Source organism: Camellia sinensis, chromosome 2 (assembly GCF_055761805.1).
Source record: "Camellia sinensis isolate YWXY chromosome 2, ASM5576180v1, whole genome shotgun sequence".
NCBI classification, from domain to species: domain Eukaryota; kingdom Viridiplantae; phylum Streptophyta; class Magnoliopsida; order Ericales; family Theaceae; genus Camellia; species Camellia sinensis.
Window position 1 is genome coordinate 100,795,195 of NC_138962.1, and position 16,520 is coordinate 100,811,714.

Below are 16,520 nucleotides of genomic sequence, written 5' to 3' on the forward strand. Positions count from 1 at the left end.
AACATCACAAATTTCTCTGCAAGGCACAATTCGGGTTGGATTCACATCTAAACACTCATAGCCTCACTGAAATAAAAAGTGCGAAAACAAATACAACTTAAAGGAGTTTTGTCAAACGGGATTGCCATGAATAAAAACCTAACAATATATATATGTGTATATGAGGAGTTGGAATGTTTCTGTATTGTATTCCATGCTTAGATGTGTCTGATCTTAGAACAGCTACAGAGAAAAAACAGAAGAAGTGGCATTTTTGGGGGACTGAAATTGTCCGAAGTGCAGAGGCATCTGCAACTACTGTTTCTGCAGGTTAGTGTTTATTTTGTTTACTTTTCTACTTTTCATTGGCGTTTTAAGTATTTCGGTGGTGAATCTCAAATTATTTTCTTTTCAGGAAGAAGCAAGGACACCAACCCACTGGTATGCTTGTGCACACAGCCAAGACAACTGGTTTTTCCTCTATTCAGAGATTCTTCATACTAAAGGCCCTGAAAATTTTGGTATTAAAAAGATTGTAAAAGGCGTTGACGTTGGGCCAACACATACAAGAAGGCAACACGATTGATGGGATTATGTTGAAGGAGACTAGTACCAAAAAGTCTCGAATTTCTAATGGAGTCTCCAAGAAAGAGGTCAAAACTAGTCAAACAGTTGGAGTTGTAGAAGAGGAAAAGAACCTGGAAACAAGGATTTCTAAGGGAGTTTCATCTAAACTGATTAAACATGAAAAGAATAAAGAAGGAAGGCATTGCAGAAAACAAACAAATGCTATAAAGTTCTAAAACCAAGATATTGATCTGGACATCCCATTGCCTCAGGGCACTGAGTTGACAACTGTTGCTGGAATTGACCTACCACCGGAAGCTTCTATACTGCTTTTGATGAGGCAATTAACTTTACATCTTTTTAAGCACAATTTGCATTCACTTTGACGTTTTACTATGCATCTATTCTGTTTTAAGTTTTTTGATGTTTACAGTTATCCTGTTCTTGTCACTCAACTGTTCTCAAACATGAGGTACATAACACTGATGACTAGTAGTGCCCATTATTCTTTGTACTTCGCATATTTGTTAAGCTTTTATTGATATGATTTTGATGGACAGTGGCTATAAATATACCCCATTTACTACTGAAATGTTTGGTTGATTTGCTGCCTTGTTTCTCTTTTATTGATAATACTTTTGTAGATTAGTAACAAAATCAAGCTTTTAGTAGCATGTTGTTTTTTATCTCACTTTTTACATTGCCCATTCTCCTTTGATAGATTCTTGATTTGAAGGAAGGGGAGCCTGAAGATATACTTTATGAACTAATACATGGGGGTCGTGGGTCAGAGGAAGATTATCTCCAGTTGTCCATTTTTACATCCAAATGCTGACTCTGATGCAAAAGGACTTGGGAGAGAATTATAAACCTCTGCACTAAACTCATGTAGCTAATCAAATTCCTTGTAGTGGGTAAATATTCTCATATCTGTTGTGTTCTCTGTTTAGCTCTCCAGTGATAACTCCAAAAGTTGGCAAAGATTCATGGCTGAATTCCCTACAAAATTGTACCTCCAGATCCCTTTCTATATTGAAAAAAGCTGAAGCTGGAGCGATTTGGTGGGAAGCTGATGATTATGATAGTTTAGACTCCTAATAAAAGCTTAGACTGTGAAAACCCAATAAAAAATAAATAAATACTTAAATAATAATAATTTTACAAACCTCAAATGTTTTACTGTGAATCTTTAAGTGTAAATTAAATACTATTAGAGAATATTTTAATTAATTTTCAAACACATAATATTAAAGGTTATTAATAATAATTAAGTTGGACGGTTGGTTATATATATTAGGGAAGGTAAACCCTAGAGATTTTTTGTTTATAATTTTAATCAACCCTAGCTCTCCTAACAGAAGCAGCCGTGAGGGGGAGAGAGAGAGAGAGAGAAGAGAAAAGAGAGACCGGAGAGAAACTTTCAGCAACATTGGTGGTCAACAACTCTAAGGTATTGTCCTATTTTATTATATTTATATATTGTGATGGTTCATGTGTGTAATCTGCTTGTTGTTGGGAAGGAATAGGAGAAACGGGTGTGTTGTTTGGGTGCCAAGTCAGTGGTTAGTGATGAGAAATAATGGGTGTAATTTTTAGTCCAAAAATTCTGCACACAAACACAAACTTTAAAAATCAAGAAACCATATCAAACGGATAAATTTTAAACTAAAATTTTTACAGTAGATTAATTACATATTGAATTGCAGGAATTTTCTTATAATTTTTGGGAGTCAAAATCCATATAAATTGATGCGTTGAAATCTGTCCAAAAAAATAGTGTAAAACAGTAACTTCGGAAGTGTTGTTCTCTTTGGGTACAAATCCGAAAATTATCAAATTAGTATAATTAGAACCGGTTACAAGTCTAGTTTCTTACATTTTTGGTCTTGTATTGATTGCTTGTGTATACTAAGAGAACGATTGATTTCTTTAAAGTGCTGCAAAAAGCAATCAGTTTGGATATAATTAATTGTAAATAATTATTTTGATAAGCAAATCAGGTAAAACCAATTGGGTTTGAAAGTTAGAATATATTAGTTGATATCTGGAGGGTTTTGAAATTTTTCTAACAGCATGGAGTAGGGTTTAATTTTCAAAGTTAGCAAATAGATTGGAAAAACTTGTTTAAAATTCTGTTTTATCTTACAGTTACTTTTAATTCAGTTTCGATCTGAACCTATGTCTTAGGTAATCTTAGACCTTGAAGAACATGAACTTAGGTATTATTTAATTGTAACGGTAAGTTGGGTTGAGCCGTGATAGTGTGATTTAGCTTGGGGTTACTTAGTTTCTTATTCTTTTTAGTATTTTTGAGTTAGTAGTGACATGTAGTTTTTGTACTTGGTCCAAGGCACTAGTTGGACTTTCCTATTCGGTTTGAGGATTATATTATTCCGTGTTTAGGTGAGTAGTTGCATGCTACAGATTTTTATAAATGTTCCCCTATCCTGAACTGTTGAAAAATTAAATTGTTGTTTCAGTACTAAACTGTTTTGATAAATTATTATATTATCAATGGAATCTAAAACATGTGTAAACTTGGCATACTGTAAACTATTTGTTATGGTCTCATGTTTATAATGGTGAACTACTATGTTTTTGCGAAACTGAATTGTATTGATTATTGAGACCATCTGTATATAAAAATCCAAGGAAATTATTCCACTGTGTGTGGTGACTCTAGCCAGTAGGGAATAGATCCGGGTTGGGCTGTGATGACTCTAGTGCTCAATGATTGTAAGTAAAAGACCTGGGTTAGGCTAGGTGACCTTCAATCGGATCATTTTAGAGAAAAGGCCCGGGTTGCCACCCCGAGGATGACTCTTGGTTCGATATTGGATCCAACGGGCTTATTGCCTTGAAAACTTTGTGGCATGTTACTTGTTATTCTTGGTACCCAAAAAATTATTAATGATCATGTTATATTCTTTTTTTAAGTGGAGAATGTCATTTATTATGTTCTTGAGAGACACGAGTATTTTAACTTTTGACCTGTGAAACTTTCTTTCTGAAACAGATTATCTTCATTAAAACTATATGTCAATTTAGTTTCTGTGATATATATCTTATTTTGGATTTGGACTCTGTTTTCAAAACTGTATTTACTATCTATGTTTTTACTCACTAAACTATTAGCTGACTTAGTTGTTTATCATTTCCAGGTATTAGAAGGACTTAGAGTGGACAGGGACTCAATTACATGGACCTCTAGGGTATTCATATATTTTGTTTTAGCTTGTTATGTCGGTTTTGTGCATACATTGTGGTTGAATTTTATTTAAAATTATTTTATTTTGTAGGCGAGTTGTGTCCCATTTAGTATATATTTTTGAAAGTTGATTATGGCTTGTTTTGCCATGGATACTGGTGACATGTCATTGGATTGAATTTTGATTTATTTTTACTGGACTATTGTTACAGTTATTCTATGGGCTAGGGTCCTATGGGCCACGACCGGTCAGACCCTGGTTTGGAGTGTGACATAGACTATTAAATTTTCTTTGTGATGAATTTTTTGCACTGCATAAGTTATAAGGTTTCACCTTTTCTATAGCGATCCCGGTTGTCCCTTTACCGTTCTGTTGCATTCCGGACTCGGTTCCGTGAAGTTGGTAGTGGTATCTATCTTGTTGTCGTCCTTTAATTCCACTTGATTGAGTTTTAGGATGTTTTGAACAGGGTTGCTACAGGTTGGTTAGGCCTTGGTTTCAATTCCTTGTTGTTCAGTTTTTAGGCGATCCGCTCGAGCGGGTCTTCTTGCGCTCGAGCGGGGATTGCACACCTCCAGCATTTCGTGTTCCTGCAAAACTTCTGCAGATGTGATTTTTACGCTCGAGCGGGTTCGTTGGCGCTCGAGCGGGTAGTACTTTCTGGGCATAAGTTCTGGGAGGGGAAAATCTACGCTCGAGCGGATTGGTTTTCGCGCTTGAGCGGAAGTGCTTTATTCTTGTGTCTTGGCGCTCGAGCAGGCCTTATTGCGCTCGAGCGTGTCCAGATTTTTGTTCTTGGCGCTCGAACGTTGTGTTCTCCGCTCGAGCGGGTCATGCGTATATGAGTTATCCGCTGGGTCATTTTAAATCACATTTTCACTTTTCTTCTCTCTCTTACTTTCCCAAAAACCCCATTGTTGAGCTTCTCACTCTAGAACTCTACCTTCTCTCTAGGTATTGATCTAGCTAGGGTGTTTTCCTCACCTTTGGCCTTTACAAAAGAGTTGTTGATCGTCGAGGGCTATCTTTTGATCCGAGAAACTCGTGGTTTGGAGCAAGTTCGTTTTCATCGTCTTCTTCTTTGGTTGTCATCTTTTGAGGTAGGGATTCCTACTCACTCTTATGGTCTTTGACCTAGATTTTTAGTTGTTTTGATAGAGTGTTGAACTTGGGGAATTTTGGGACTTAGGGTTTCAAAATGTGTAAAAAAGGTTTTATGATTTTGGGCTCATAATATGTATTTTGGGTTTCAAAATGATGATATTATCGTTGGTTGGTGATATTGGAACCTTTGGGTTAATATCGAGAGTTGGGGGTAAAAGCCCTAATTTGTTGTTTAAAATTATTTGGTATAATTAATTTGGAAAATTGTGAACTTGTGGAATTGAGTTGAAAATAATGAAATTGGCTCATTATGTTGTGAAATGATGGAGTTGGATTTATAAATCGCTCGCTTTTGAAAACATTGATATTTTATCTGTTGGGAGCTTTTATTATCTATTTAGAAATAATTGTTTGGGCTATCGATGGAGGGTAGTTTTGATTGTTGTAGACAATGCATGATGATTAGGCAAACTAAAACTAATCAATCGGATGTGTCATAGAGTATGACGGTTGATGGAATACATTAACGTTATGTATTGATTGATTGTGTATATGACCTTTGTGTATATATGCATTGTGTGTGTGGGAGGAGATAGGGGATGTACTCCACGATTTAGGGGAAGATAGGGGATGGACCTCTAAACCGGATGTTGTTTGGGAGGAGATAGGGGATGGACTCCACTGATACAGCTCATATGCTTGTCAGATAATGTGGTGATACAACTTATATGCTTGTCATTGGAAGTGTTGATACAGCTCATATGCTTGTCATGGGAAGTGTTGATATAGCTAATATGCATATCTGTTGAAATGTAGATATAGCTTGTATGCTTATCTGTTGAGATGTTGATATAACCTGTGTGTTTATCTATTGTAAAAATGGAAAATGTTTAATATGAGTCTTTGTCTCATATAAGTGGTTGGCCAGGTTTTGAGCCATTGATGGAAATTGTGAAATTGATAAGAAATGGAAATGGATTATGAATTGGTTTATGAAAATTGAACATTTATCAATTGCTAATGTCTTAGTCATTGCTCATACTGTGTTTAGCATATCTCTATTGGGCTGTGGCTCACCCTATATGGGAATACCATTTTCAGGTACAGGTAGCATGCCACCTCCAAGGACGTAGCTTGGGAGGCTAGAGGCGGGCAGACTTTTGTTGTTTAGTTTCTTGATGTATTACATGTATATTCAAGCCAAGGGCTTAATGTGTAAATGAGTTAGTACTCTTTTGTTGTAACCAAGTGTTAACTTGGAAAGCTGTAAGCCCGTAGGGCATTTGCTTTTGTCGTTAACATGTAATACTTTTTGGTAATGGAACTCTGATGAATAGAAGAATGTGAAGCTTTTATATATCAATGTATGTCTATATTGTTGGGTTTAATGTTTTTATTTTGAGGGCGTTACATTTTCTTTGCTCAAGTCTTCAATTTTTGCCCCTTTGCATCACAAAATGTTGTGGGAAAATACATAATTTTTTCTTGTAGAAAAATAAGGAGTTGGATAGAAGACCAGAATTCAAAATTTGCTGAAAAGGGAAGGAAGCAAAAGAAAGAATTGTTGCTGCAAAGCATAAGGTAGAAAAAAACTATGGACTTCTGAATTTGGGAGCATAGAATAATGTCTTTTATAGTACTTTTATTTTAAATTTAATAATATGTACAGGAGAAACAATTGAAGCAGAAGATGAAGGAAAAAGTGGCCAAAGCTGTCATTGCAAAAAAATGGTGTTCCTCTTTCAATTTTTGAGCATGAAGCTATTTTTCACAAATTAAAACTGAAGCAGCTCAAGCTCATGCCGAGATGGTGGAGTCAAAAGGCATGTTACCTATGGGTATGTTTTATGTGTTCCATACAAATAAGTTGAGTTGAACTGGTAACATGGCTGTTAAAGTTTGCCTTTGTAGAATTTGGATGGAGGTGCCTAAGTTTAGCTTGCCTATTGAGTTTGTGAATGTTAGTCTGACCTCATACTTACTGTAATTTTAACTGAGCTCGTTAAATAGCGTTTTGCATAGGGCTACAAACAAACCAAGAATGCAATTTGGCAAAATATAACTTTTTGAGTTAATTTGGTATTCATTCTTTATGAACCTAGAATGGATTAGGAGTTAACCAGGTGAGTGAGTGGATCAATGCCAAAATGGGTGCAATTCTTGTTTGGGATTCTTTTGACTTATTGAATGCATGACACATGTGAAAAGGTCAAGAAAAATTTGATATGAAAAAAAAAAATATACAACCTATTGTGATTTCTGATGTTTTAAATAATTCTTACCTATGTTACATGCAAATATTTTTAGAATCTCAATAACAAAATACGTTTTGGCAATAAAAAAAGATTGTTGAAATATTTATGTTGTATTTGGCCATTATGGTTGGCTACTTGACCAGATTTTGGAGAGTCGGCACATCATTTTCCTTAAGAATTCTGCTTGGTCACCTAGTCTTTCTTTCCTTTTTCAGCAATTACACATATTGCTATAATTTGTTATAATCTCCATATTTACTATCAAGCCTCAAAGAAGGAAAGCATCCAGACAAAGCGAACTGCACACCATCCCCACCATTCATTGCCAATGCAACATTTTGACACTAAATCACCCATCGAGTTGTCCCATGCCAATACAGTTAATCCAAGGATTGATGGATTCACCCCTAGAATTACATCAACCCTACCAACAGAGCAACAAGCTCATTTGCAATCATGTAGAACCAAATGATACTCATAAAAAATCCACCCAAAACCCATGGAAGTAAAAACTTCTAAGGTGGACAATCTGATCTAGTGTACCGAAAAGCAAGAACACCGAGTGCACAATCAAGTGGAAACACCAAGCAAATAAGCAACCTTTCTGCTTTTAGAACCCACACTGTCTTGAGTACTCCAGAGAAATGCTAGAAGAGTGGGATCAAGTGAAGCACTGCCTACAGCGTAGAGACTTTGAACAAGATTCCTCCTCAACTAGAGGAATTGTCAACCAGCGTGGCACTGTTAAAGGCAACTCCATTATCGAACATAGTTTAGAATAGGAGAATGACGAGTGCTCAGTTTCTATGCCATCATCAATCTAGCCCCACATAGGCATTGTCAGACACCTTAGCTGACTGATTTGAATATATTGTCACATTTGATGCCCACATCCACTGAGGCAATGCACTACGGGACATGATTGTATCACTTTATGTGTCCATATCAAGCAAAGTACTATATAGAGTCATCCTCTTGGTTCCCTTGAGAGAACACACTTCCTTTGAAAGGAAGCAATGGTGTAACAACATCCAATTTCAACCTCCATGCATGTTTCCTCAAAATCTCATTCACAGCAACAACAAATGCATAAACCGCATAAATCAAGACAAATGGGATGGCTCTGCCCACATTCACCTTACCAACATACAACATCAATGAAAGTTATACAAGAGTAACAATGAAGAAAGAAACTAATATCTCTAATAAAATATTTCTGATCAATCCAAACTTCCTGCTCAGCTACACAGAGAAACAGTCCCAACAACGACACAAGTAACAAACATTGACCCACCCAACACACTATTAAGTCCCACATCACCAGTGCCTGCCCCATAAAATCAATAATACTTGCAAACACATCAGGAACTCTATAGAGTCACCCCAACAACAATTAGAGATAGTCTCAATAGACTTGAGAGCTTCTCCAAAGAACAATAGAAGTAATTCGCAGAGTGACCCAATAGATATAACAATGCAGCCAGCCAAATACCCAATATTACATAAGTAAATGCATTTTCATGACAATCACAACAGAAAAACATTGTATAATCAAAGAATCCACCGGACGAGCACTGGGGGTGCGCTTTCAAGAACTCACAATGGCTTGCAAAATTCATGTGGTTGAATAATCAAGCACAAAATTTAGGGTTACTTGTTGTAAGAGGAGCTAATTTGAGCCCATTAAATTAATTAGGCCCAGTAGTCCAAGGTTGGTGGGCCTGAATTTATCCCAAGTCCAAGATTGGTGGGCCCGGATTTATCTCCATCAAATGGGTTGAATCGCTCTAAGCCTCGAAATGGTTCGGATCCATGAACTTAGAGACTTACTCAGGCTCGGACTCGAAAGGGTATTGAGCAAGCCTAGAGATCCGAGACACTCGGACTCGAAAGGGTTCGGATCCACGAACCTAGAAATCAAAAGCACTTGGCTTCGAATAGATTCAGATGCAATCTAGAAGTCGCTCCGTTAATGAGTCCTAGAACACTTGCGGGCTCGGAGCTTTCCAGGATCTACGCAACAGAACAATAGACGTAATGGAGTTCAAACAAAGGACCCGATCCCGAGGACGGTGAGTGGAGATAAATTCACTCTTCAGTTAAACTAGCCTATACCCGGGGTCGAGGTGGCACGATCTAGGGGGTCCCTGAGACTCGGCAATATTTGCGGCAAGGCGTTCTCTGAAGCTACCCCTGACCCTTATGCGGCAGGACGTCCTCTGGGACTACTCTTGACCCTTTGGGATGATTGGGGATCATTGGTTAGGTGTGGCTAAGAAGAAGGGTTCGCCGAGAGGTTGATCTCCTCTTCGGGGTTTTCCTCATCCTCGGAGAGGTCACCTCCTCGGACAAGGTGGTTAGAGAGAATATTCCCCATGTGCCTTGCATATGGGCTCCATCCTACATCATGAGGTGCCTATAAATAGCACCCACCCATAGCTTTACAAGGGATGGATTTTGGAGAGATGACTCTTAGGAAAGAACTAATTTTTCATCTCCATTATCAACTTTGAGAGTGAAAGTGGGAGACCCTTGGGAGAGCCTTGCCATTATCCTCTCTCTAAATACTTTGCCTTCTTCTTCACCCAATCTCTTATCTCCATCATCTCTTTTACTCATGTGTTCTTAACTTGAGACTATTGAAGAATCTAAGCCTCTCATCTTCTTCTAGAGACTTCGAAGTTGTTCTTCAAGGATCTTCGAAGATCTTCGAATTTTCAAATGACATTCTTGAACCCTCTCATACATTTGGCGACTCCGCTGGGGAGGCGGATTGGTTAATGGTCTCAATGAGATCTGGAGCCTACATGTCACGACCCAAACCCGGCCCTATGGGTTTAGCACCGTAACCGGCCAGTAATCCGAGATTACCGAAGGCCGACTAAACAGTAGTACAGTAAAACAGAGTACAGGGCCTGGCGGAAGCCAATACAGTAATTAAACAATGCCCAATGAGCTGTGACAGTCTGTATGCAAAAAGACTTTTCAAACATATTTACATAATCAGTACAGAGCAGTATGCACAATATATACAATCATTCAGACTAGGGACGTCATCCCTTACATGACAGTACAGTAAACATTCAGTCTATACAATCCATTCGGTATAACAAAACAGTAAGACAGTACAGAAGGGGGAATCCTAAAACACCCCTAAGCCTTAGCATGATAGGCTTGGAACCTCGCGGTGAGGCACAGGAGTTGGCTTGACAAAACTGGAGTAACCCTGATGCTCCTAGCCGCGGTCTGGTGCCTGATCACCTACATATATATATATATATATGAGTAGTGAGCTAAAGCCCAGTGAATAACATAATGCGTAAAGAGGTTAAGAATGAATGTCCTTACAGTATGAAAACAGTTCATTTAAACAGTATTCCAGTTGTTCAGTCAGTACAGTCATATGTGGTACACCCATTAGCATAACAGTATAGTAAACAGTAGGTCTTAAAGGCCGAGCAGTAAATGATGGCCATCAGTCAGTAACAGTAGTGGTTCCAACAAGGGAACCGACAGAGATTTCTGTCGCAGTAACAGTAAACAGTTGGTGCTAAGGATGCCACAATACAGTTCAGAATATAGGACATACATTCATTCAGTTAACAGTAATCAGTTCAGAGAACAGTACAGTTCAGTTGTTCAGAAGATAATCATTTGTGAACATATCTTTACACAATCGTTACTCACAGAGTTTGGGCTACAGTATGCTAGAGCGTGTCTCCCCAGTCGCCAACCCTACACAGTTAACAGATTGAACACACACTAAGCTACACAGCTGAGAAAGATAATAACTTAATCCCTAATTTGCCTCGGTGTGTTCTACGTCTATGTCCTCAATAAGATGTCTTAAACTAGGCCTAGGAATGCCTAGAATGGGATGAGGATGCAAAGATGTACTCAAAAAGCAGTCTCAGAATTTATCAGAAAAACAGAGTCCCGCTCGAGCTGTCATGCAACAAAGGTACACGCTCGAGCGTCAAATATCCCGCTCGAGCGTACTGTAAAAGTACTGGATGCGTGAAATCTCCGCTCGACGGACGCTCGACGCCCGCTCGAGCTTGAGACACATGACTCCGCTCGAGCGCCCAATCCTCCGCTCGAGCGGACTGTAAAACAGTGCAGAGATACTGGATGCTCGGATTCCACGCTTGAGCGTCACTTCCTCCCGCTCGAGCGGAAGTGTTGAATCTGGAAATTCCAGATTGCACCTCCAAGCTCAAAACCAAGTTTAAATGCATCAAAACCGATCCTCTTGGGCTGAATTTCAAGAAAACACTTGTAAACATATAGAATGACATGGTTCAAAGCTCAATTTTAAGAAATCAAAGTCCAAGGGTGTTTAATTCAAATCCAATTTCAAACCATTTTCATGAACATGGAGAACATGCAAAACCAATTTAAAGCTTCAATTTGTTGCTCTAAAGAGCCAATTGTTTCCAAAACATGATGAAATCATGGCCTACACTCAAAACATGGACATGCATGCAACAATTTGCCATGAACTCAACTCAAAATCCAACAATACTAACATGCATGCATGAATTATGCTCTATTTCAACATGCTAGAACTAATCCATGGCTCAATTCTCAATTTTGACATGAATCATGCAAGAACAAGATAACAAGAGGGTAATTACTCTACCTTAGGTCTCCAATGCAAGACTAGAAGCTCAAATTAGCAATCTACACTTCAATTAGCAAGCAATTCTCCAAGTTCCAAGCAATTCAAGATGAAATCCAAATTCTCTCACTCTCTCTCTCTCATGGTCGGCTATACACTCAAGAGAAATGGCTGAGCAAATGTTTGTAATGCATAAGAATGAGCCCTCAAAGCATTAAGTAAGTGACCCACTAGGATGGCAATATGGCAATTAAGCCTAACTCTTTAATTAGAATACAGATAGAATACAAATTAACATAAACACTCAGTCAATTCAGTTCCAGTTTTTCAGTCAGTCAGTTCGGTACTTTAATCAGTTCAGTTATCAGTCATAATCAGTTCAGTTTAACGGTAATCAGTGTTTATCGGTAAGCAGTGGTGAGGGTTATTACAGTCTCCCCTCCTTATAAAGATTTTAGTCCTCTAAACTCGAGTTACCTTCATTCTGGAAGAAAACAGGATTCAGTGGAAATAGTTCAGGATATCTTTTAGCCATGTCCTCTTCCCTTTCCCAAGTGGCATACACACCACTATGATTCTGCCAGTCAACTTTTACCAGCGGGATTTCTTTGTTCCTCAGTTTCTTGATCCGTCTGTTTACAATCTGTCTAGGCCGTTCCTCATAAGTGTAGTCATCACTTAGCACTACACGAGTAGGCTCTATTACATGGAAAGGATCCCGGAGGTAGTCTTTCAACATAGAAATGTGGAAGACGTTATGCATATGCTCCATTTCAGGAGAAAGCGCAACTTGATACGCTACCGGATTGATTTTCTCAATAATCTCATATGGTCCGACGTATCTCGGTGCTAACTTGCCTTTGACTCCAAAACGAGTCTGGCCTTTCATCGGTGTCACTTTCACAAATACGTGATCACCCACTTCATACTCTCTGTCTCGTCTTCTGACATCAGCATAACTCTTCTGTCTGCTCTGCACAGTTTTCAGTCTTTGTTGTATCAGTTTCACTTTCTCAGTCGTTTCGTATACAATCTCGGGCCCAAGCAAAGGCCCATCTCCAACTTCGGCCCAGCAAATTGGAGATCTGCATTTTCTGCCATACAATGCCTCGAAAGGCGCCATGCCAATACTCGAGTGATAGCTGTTGTTGTAAGCAAATTCAGTTAAGGGCAAATGACTTTCCCAGTTTCCCTAAAAATCAAGGACACACATTCTCAGTAAATCCTCCAGAGTCTGGATGGTCCTTTCTGACTGGCCATCTGTTTGAGGATGATAGGCACTACTCAGTCTCAGTTCAGTACCTAGTGCAGTCTGTAGGCTTTGCCAAAATCTCGATGTAAACTTCGAATCCCTGTCAGAAACAATGGACACAGGCACTCCATGCAGTCTAACAATTTCGTCAATGTAGAGTATAGCCAATTTGTCCGCATTATAAGTTGTCTTAACAGGTAAGAAGTGAGCAGATTTAGTCAGTCTATCAACAATAACCCAAATCGAGTCCATACCTTTACTGGAGCGAGGCAATCCCACTATAAAATCCATGGTGATATGCTCCCATTTCCACTCCAGTATCGGTAAGGGTTGCAATAAGCCTGCGGGTCGTTGATGTTCGGCTTTAATTTGTTGGCAATGAAGACATTTCGATACAAAATCAGCAATTTCTTTCTTCATTCCCGGCCACCAGAAATTCAGTTTCAGGTCTTGGTACATTTTCGTATTCCCCGGATGGATAAAAAATCTTGAGTTGTGGCCCTCTTGCAGAACTCTTCTTTTCAGTTCAGTATCACTCGGTACACACAGTCTGTCTTGAAATTTTAGTACATTATTCTCAAATTTGAATCCTGGTCTCGGTTTAGATTCTCTTTCTTCGATGATCTTCTTCAAGAAGTCATCCAGTTGCTGTTTCTCTTTAATCTCCTCAATCAGTGCCGGTTGCGCAGAAATAGCAGCTAAGGTTCCACCTTGTTCTCGCAAAACAATTTCAATTTCAGATCTTTCAAGGTCACAAAGCAACTCTTTCTGTCGGGTAAGTAAACATGCTAAGTTTCCAATCGATTTCCGGCTCAATGCATCGGCAACGGTGTTGGCTTTTCCCGGATGGTACAATATCTGTAGGTCATAGTCTTTAATCAGTTCTAACCATCTCCGCTGTCTCATGTTCAGTTTTTTCTGTGTGAAGAAATATTTCAAACTCTTGTGGTCGGTGTATACTTCACATGTCACCCCGTACAGATAGTGACGCCAGATTTTCAGTACAAATACTACTGCAGCAAGTTTCAGATCATGGGTCGGGTAGTTCTTTTCATGCGGTCTCAGTTGTCAGGAAGCATAGGCAATTACTCTCCCATTCTGCATTAAAACACATCCCAAACCCTTATGAGAAGCATCACTAAATACAGTATACCCATCTGTACCTGAAGGTAAGGTAAGAACCGGTGCAGTCACTAATCGAGTTTTCAACTCCTGGAAGGCAGATTCCCTTTGGTCAGTCCAGTCAAATGATGTCCCCTTCTGAGTCAGTTGAGTCAATAGTAAAGCAATTTTGGAGAAATCTCTGATAAATCTTCTGTAATATCCAGCCAAACCCAAAAAGCTTCGGACTTCAGTCACGTTGGTTGGTCTAGGCCAGTTCACTACAGCTTCGATTTTCTGCGGATCAACAGAAATTCCATCTTTGCTAACAACATGCCCCAAAAACATAACATGGTCAAGCCAAAATTCACATTTAGACAGTTTAGCATACATTTTCTGTTCTCTTAAGGTTTGTAGGGCAAGTCTCAGATGATGTTCATGTTCTTCTATACTTTTGGAGTAAATCAGTATGTCATCAATAAATACAACAATAAAATTGTCAAGGTACGGTTTAAAGATCCTGTTCATTAAGTACATAAATGCAGCTGGTGCATTGGTAACTCCGAAAGGCATAACTAAGAATTCATAATGTCCATACCTCATTCTAAAAGCAGTTTTATCAATGTTATCTGATTTAACTTTCAACTGATGGTATCTGGATCTGAGATCAATCTTCGAAAATACATTAGCACCCTGTAACTGATCAAACAGGTCATCAATACGCGGTAATGGGTATTTATTCTTTACAGTTGCCTTATTCAGTCCACGATAGTCAATGGACAGTCTCAGTGAGCCGTCTTTCTTCTTTACAAACAAAACAGGTGTGCCCCATGGTGAGGTACTAGGTCTGATGAACTTTTTGTCTAATAGTTCTTGCAATTGCACCTTCAGTTCTTTCAGTTCAGTTGGAGCCATTCGGTAAGGAGCTTTAGATACTGGCTGTGTTCCGGGAACCACATCAACAGTAAATTCAATCTCCCTGTCAATCAAATCTCCTGGAAGATTATCTGGAAAAACATCTGGGAATTCTCTGACTATAGGAATACAGCTCACATTAGCATTATCATCAGTAGACACAGTCAATACAGAACACAGATATCCCTTACAGCCCTTTCTAATCAATTTTACAACTTTCACAGATGAAATCAGATATGGGGGAGGTACTACTCCAACCCCATTAAACACAAATTCAGGTAGACCAGGTGGATGGAAAACTACTTGTTTTGTTACACAGTCTATGGTGGCATGATATTTCGTTAACCAATCCATCTCCAATATAACATCAAAATGGTCAATGTTCAATGGCAGTAAATCGATAAACAGATGTGCATCTCCAACAATGATTTCACAAGCAGGATACATGTATGCACAGGTCATAGATCCCCCAATGGGTGATGATACAGCTAACAGATAATTCATAGGTTCTAAGGGTCTATTCAATTTACGCGAAAAATCATGCGACACATAAGAATGCGTAGACCCCGAATCAATCAGTACATAAGCATTCTGAGTACAAATAGAGAGAATACCTGACACAACGGTCTCGGTATTCTGGACGTCTCCCGGTACTAGGGCGAACACTCGGCCCTGCCTCATAGGCTCTTTCCCGGTAGCTTTGGGTTTCAGTTTCGGTGTAACAGTTGATGCCGCTACGCTTGGTGTAGCTTTGCTACTAGTTTGTGGAGCAGAGGGATAGTCTTTAACCATGTGGCCCACATTGCCACACCTATAACAGGCTCTTGATATCTTGTAACAGACTCCCTTGTGATTTTTACCACATTCAGAACAGGGCGGTATTGTACGGTTTCCTTGACTAGACGTAGTCGTTGACCCCGTATTCTGTTTCTTGTTCAATGGACTATGCTTGCCTTTCTTAAACTTAAAATTCTGCCTTTTACCCCGCCATTCAGACAACGGCGTTTCAGTTTTCAGTGCTTCAATGTTTGATTCAGCCATCAAGGCTCTGTCAAGAACATTTACGTAATTCGGTAGTTTCAGAACATTTATTCGGTCAAGAATTGCAACATTAAGGCCGCCTTCAAATTTTTTGGCCTTCTTATACTCAGTATCCACCATATGCGGTGCATATCTAGCAAGCTTGGTGAATTTCGTCTCATATTCAGCCACAGACATTGCTCCTTGTCTCAGCTGTTCAAACTTAGTTACTTTTCTGTCCCTAACACACTGAGGGAAGTACTTTTCAAAGAAGGCTCCTTTGAATTGAGCCCAAGTCAGAACGGTATTTTCATCACGGGTGAGCATCCACCACCTTCTAGCTTCTTCTTGCAATGTAAAGGTGGCTAACAGTACCTTGTGTGCTTCAGAGCACGGGAAAACTTCAAACAATTTTTCAGTCTCCAGAACCCACGCTTCAGCTTTCAACGGTTCTAGGCCTCCCTGAAAGGACGGCGGTTTCATTTTGCTGAACTTAT

General features: G+C 39.1%; 1 protein-coding gene and 1 pseudogene across 1 annotated transcript; one reads left to right on the plus strand and one right to left on the minus strand.

Annotated features, from left to right (window-relative positions):
* Positions 1-271: 271 nt before the first annotated feature.
* On the plus strand, positions 272-7,054 carry LOC114278565 (uncharacterized; the record flags this gene model as incomplete). Its single annotated transcript, XM_082912547.1, is given in 10 exon segments — positions 272-309; positions 395-500; positions 582-642; positions 790-886; positions 980-1,018; positions 1,497-1,630; positions 6,400-6,440; positions 6,529-6,582; positions 6,584-6,697; positions 6,962-7,054. Coding segments are annotated over 10 exon segments (777 nt in total), but the record flags the coding sequence as incomplete, so codon positions are not given.
* Positions 7,055-7,344: 290 nt separating this feature from the next.
* LOC145816245 (cation/calcium exchanger 4 pseudogene) lies at positions 7,345-8,733 on the minus strand (annotated as a pseudogene).
* Between the last annotated feature and the right edge of the window lie 7,787 nt (positions 8,734-16,520).